Source organism: Phyllobates terribilis, unplaced genomic scaffold (genome assembly GCF_046119375.1).
Source record: "Phyllobates terribilis strain yellow unplaced genomic scaffold, ASM4611937v1 Scaffold_11__3_contigs__length_659146591, whole genome shotgun sequence".
NCBI classification, from domain to species: Eukaryota; Metazoa; Chordata; class Amphibia; order Anura; family Dendrobatidae; genus Phyllobates; species Phyllobates terribilis.
Window position 1 is genome coordinate 179,490,555 of NW_027362771.1, and position 5,291 is coordinate 179,495,845.

At 42.5% G+C, this 5,291-nt stretch overlaps 1 protein-coding gene across 1 annotated transcript; it reads right to left on the reverse strand.

Moving 5' to 3' along the window:
* Positions 1 to 213: 213 nt before the first annotated feature.
* Positions 214 to 2,762, reverse strand: AMIGO2 (adhesion molecule with Ig like domain 2). Its single transcript, XM_073651851.1, has 2 exons — positions 2,438 to 2,762; positions 214 to 2,194 (listed from the first exon to the last, which is right to left on the reverse strand). The coding sequence occupies exon 2, from the start codon at positions 2,073 to 2,075 to the stop codon at positions 525 to 527; it is 1,551 nt and encodes a 516-aa protein (XP_073507952.1). The 5' UTR covers positions 2,076 to 2,194; positions 2,438 to 2,762; the 3' UTR covers positions 214 to 524.
* Between the last annotated feature and the right edge of the window lie 2,529 nt (positions 2,763 to 5,291).

Sequence of the window (5,291 nt, forward strand, 5' to 3'; positions counted from 1 at the left end):
GTATTTGGTCAGTATTTTTTCTCAGGAGTGGGAGTTAAAACCAGGTGAGGAACAATCAGAGAAAAGGTATAATAGAAACAAGTCACCAATTCTGCATTTATCACCCACTCCTGAGAAAAAACACTGACCGAATACTGACCAAATACAGATAGTGGGGCCATGGCCTAAGATTGAATTCAGTTGATAGGTCCAGGTAACATCTCCAATAGCAAATCTCAATTGTAATTGTTGTAAACTCACAACAAATCCCAGAGCTGAATAATACAAACTGTTCTTCCTAAAACAGAAGAATCTCTGGTTAAAAAAAAAGACAAGTAGGTATAGAGAAAAACATATTAAATTCCTGAATCAAACATATTTTCTGTATGTGCTTGTAGCAAGTTGAATATAGAATTGTACATTCATTTTCCTTATTAGATACTAGCTTTACAAAGGCATCTGTACGTTGTAAGTCAGCTAGGAGTCACTGTTGCTTTTATTATGTCAAATCTGCAGACTGTAAGTAAAATGATTCAAGCAAATCGTTACACTGGTGCGATAAAAGGAGCATCTGAGAAGACAGAGTTGACGGAGTCTGTGTCAGTCTTTGATCTGCTATTCTTTAAGATGCTTTCTGCCGTCAGATTCTCATTGGGTATCAGTCGGACTTTCCCATTTTGGCCTTGCTCTTTTTCTTTGACTGGTTCCAGGAACACCACCCGTTTTCCTGTGCTGGATTTTCTTTCACCCTGGGGGTCATGTGATGGCGTGGCACTTAAGATGGAGGAGTGAGCACTGTTTTGGTTCTGTTTTTTTTTATTTTTCTTAGATTTACACCAGCATCTACAGGGAGTGAGATAAAGGTAGAGAAGGACTAAAATGATACTGACTATACAAGCAGCAAGTGTAGTGAAGGCCGTGTTGAATGCCTCATGTAAATGAGACTTGTGACTTGTAAAATTGCCCACTGTTATCCTAATATCTATGGTTTCATTAACCAGTTTGTTTATTGCCGTGCAGGAATAAACACCCGAATCTGCAATTTGTGTCTCTTCAATTTCTAGACTTCCATTGAAAAAGACACGAAAATTGTCAATCTTTTTTTCTGGTTCGAGTTTTATGTCCTCCGGGCTTCTCCAAATAAATTGTGTATCTTTGTCTACGATTTTGCTGTCACAATGCACCACCAGCCTTTCTCCAATCTGAACCTCATACAACAGGCCAAACGCATGAAATGACTCGTTCACAGTACTTTCGGAACAGTTCAGGAAGTTCTCTTGAATAAGAAACAGTTTTTTAGGTTCAGATGGCAAATTGCAGGTGAGATAACTTTTGAAATCCACAACTGGAGAAAAGTGTCTACGATACCAAAAGTTTAACATTGTATTCAAATGGCAGTCACATAAAAACGGGTTCTCATGAAGGTAGATTCCACTAAGTTGCCTTGCTGAAATTAAACTTAAGTCCTGGACAGGCACTGCTTGCAAATTATTATGAGAAACGTCCAATAACACAAGTTCTGACAGTTTATTTCTGCCAACATACAAATCCAGTGGGAAATGAGCCAGTGTATTGTAACTCAGATACAATTTCTGCAATTTATGGAGTCCTCCAAATGACCCAGAATCAACGTTGGTTAACTGATTGTTGTACAGAAGAAGTTCTTCTAGCATTTTAAGTTCTTGGAAAACGGGATTGCTCAGAGTCCGTAGATTATTTGTTGATAAATCAAGATGTCTTACATTTCTTAATGTGGAGAAACTGCCACCAGAAATGCTACTTATGGTGTTATGGTTTAATATTAAAGTGTGCAATTTATCAAACATGACCGGGAACCAGTCTGGGTCCAGGAACCCTATTTTATTGTAGCTTAGATCTAGTTTTCTGATAAACTTGAAGATTGTCCTGGGCACCATAGATAAGTTCCTATTAGTGCAGCTTACTATATCACTGGCACAAATGCAGGCTGGAGGACACACCCCAGGAGCACCACCAACAAAGCTGATGATGAGAAGTAGAAACACATAGGCAATGCTTTTCCATTTTGTGTGGACGTTTCCAAGCTCCATGGACAAAGACGAATCAAAGAAAGGCATTATGGCTCTTTCTCAGCCACTGCTTTTCTACTCCCACAAATCATGTATTACGTCTTGGAGGAATCTTAAGAGAACATGATACGTAAATTCTAAATCTTGTAGCAGCATTCACACTGGCACTGAAAATTAAACAAACTGTATTTAGTGTAGGAAACTAAGACAACTCCATAAAAATAACATTAATCATTCCAAAAAATGTCCACAATGCTCTAACTTAAATTGAAATTTGACGGATACATATTCTGAAAGTTCAAAAAACATAGCAAGCGGTGAACACACATATTTTAAATCTTCTTTGAGAAATTAGGAATTTATGGATAAAGCTAACACATAATATAAAGGGAGATGTAAAATAATATTACCTGCTATTTTACGGCATTCACTAGCTGATTTCTGCATCGGAGTCCTGGTCTGTGACCATTGCTCTTTGTCTTCATTGCTTGCTATTGTATAGGTTGACAGCAGAGAAGTTTTAAAGAGAGCAGAAGGGAAACAGGTTGTGTGCTGTGTGCGATATTATCCCAACTGATGAAGACTGCTCGCATTCAAGACACAAGCGTATATGTGAGCTGAGCCTGCCCTGCCTCTGTGCACCTGTGCCTGTGATTGGCTGCAGTCAGCATGGAGAAATATACAAAGCTGGCTGATGAGGGCACAGACAGCACAGATGCTGCTGCCTATGTCTACGAGCACTGCCACCCATCCCCCTCCCACCGCCTAGGTTGTTGTGTGTATCCCACTCTCTTTCATTCTCTTCCTTTAGTATGTTTGCAATCGTGAATAAATTCCTTTTTAGAGTTACCCTAGGGATGTATTGTTCAGACTTCAACCCTGCCAAGCGTGAAGAGCTTTGCTGCGATAACTCAAAGGGGATAGTCATTCCCATTATCCCAGTCACTAACTCCCCTTACGACTATCCACCGATCGATCCCATCCCATCCCATCTCCCCCCCAACCTCACTACATCACTTATCCCGGCCCTAACCCACCTCTTCAACCTATCACTAACCTCTGGTATCTTCCCTTATGTTTTCAAACATGCCACAATCACGCCTATCCTCAAAAAGCCATCCATCGACCTGACCACTATGTCAAGCTATCGCCCCATATATCTGCTCCCATTTGCTTCCAAACTCCTTGAGCAACATGTTCATGCTAAACTTTCTTCCCATCTAACTTGCTCTTTGACAAATTACAGTCTGGTTTCCGTTCCTATCATTCCACTGAAACTACCCTGACCAAAATAACTAATGACCTACTTACAGCCAAAGCTAACAGACAAATCTCTATACTCCTCCTTCTAGACCTGTCCTCTGCCTTTGAAACAGTTGACCACTGCCTCCTACTACAGATCCTCTCTTCCTTTGGCGTCAAAGACCTTGCCCTATACTGGATCTCCTTAAACCTTTCCAATCGCACATTTAGCGTCTCCCACTCCCACACTACCTTCTCACCCCACCCCCTCTCTGTTGGAGTCCCTCAAGGCTCGGTTCTAGGACCCCTACTCTTCTCCATCTATACCCTTGGCCTCGGACAACTCATAAATTCACATGGCTTCCAGTATCACCTATACGCTGATGACATCCAGATCTACCTCTCTGGCCCAGACATCACCTCTCTGCTGTCCAGAGTCCCAGAGTGTTTATCAGCCATATCCTCCTTCTTCTCCTCTCGCTTATTCAAGCTCAATGTGGACAAAATTGAGCTCATCATCTTTCCTCCATTTCACATACCTTCCCTACCTGATCTATCTATCACAATAAACGACATCACGCTTTCCCCTGTACCGGACATCCGCTGCCTCGGAGTAACCCTTGACTCTGCGCTGTCCTTCAAACCACACATCTAAGCTCTTTCCCCCTCCTGTCGCCTCCAGCTCAAAAATATGTCTAGAATCCATCCTTTCCTCAACCCTCAAGCTACTAAAATGCTCATGCATGCCCTCATCATCTCCCACCTAGACACCTCCTTTGTGGCCTACCTACTAATACTCTCGCACCTCTCCAGTCCGTTCTTAATTCTGCCGCCCGACTAATTCATCTCTCTCCTCGTTACTCCTCCACTTTCTCCCTCTGCAAATCCCTTCCCTGGCTCCCATTTCCTCAGCGTATCCAATTAAAACTACTAACACTGACCTACAAAGCCAACTGTAACCTCCTCTGTACATCTCTGAACTAATCTCCCGATATTTTCCCTCACGTAATCTCCGGTCTTCCCAAGACCTCCTTCTCTCCTCCACACTTATTTGTTCCTCACCCAATCGCCTCCAAGACTTCACCTGAATATCCTCCATCCTCTGGAATTCCGTGCCCCAACACGTCCGACTATCCACCACACTTGGATCCTTCAGAAAGAACATGAAAACCCATCTCTTCAAGAAAGCTTACAGCCTGCCAAGACCCCGCTACCTCCTCAACACCACTGGATCTGCTGCCTTACCAACACCGGAGTTGATGCAACCCCCCACATATTGTCTCCTTCCCCACCATGTTGTAGAATGTAAGCCCGGAAGGGCAGGGTCCTCTTCCTTCTGTACCCGTCTATCATTGTTTATTTGTTACTGTAATTGATATCTGTATTTTGTATGTAAACCCTTCTCATGTACAGCACCATGGAAGCAATGGTGCTATATAAATAAATAAATAATGATAATTAGTTTATATGCGTATAATAATGCACCCGGATAACACAGTATAACACATATCACAAAGACAAACTAATGCAAAGACATAATTTCCAAAAAGGTTACTGAGTATATTAGAGAATCATACTTAAAGGGAATCTGTCACCCCCTGGGACTTTTCAGACCTCTAATATGGGCATACAGGTGATAGAAATGTGAATCTATACTTACCTGTATGGCCCATATTAGCGGTCTGGTTTCTGTGTAATAACTTTTTTATTAAATTATTTCTGCTAAGATTCGTATCCCCTGGACACCAAGAAATGCCCGCCTATTAGCCCTATTTCCATACTCACCCAACCTCCCCTGCATGTCACAGGGCCCTGTGACGTGCAGTTCCCAGCCAGATCCCGCACCTGCACTGTTTCCTCTGTACGGACGGCGCTCTTCTCCCTACTGTCAGTGTAGTGTTGTGCGGCAGGGAACTTGTGCGCAGGTGCTGGTGAGTCATTCTGCCTTCCCAGCGCCTGCACACAAGGGGGACGAGAAGCTTAGCAGAAATAATTTAATAAAAAAGCTATTACACAGCAACC

Coding starts and splice junctions, on each gene's coding strand:
- AMIGO2 (XM_073651851.1), bottom strand. CDS start 2,075: ATGCCTTTCTTTGATTCGTCTTTGTCCATGGAGCTTGGAAACGTCCAC.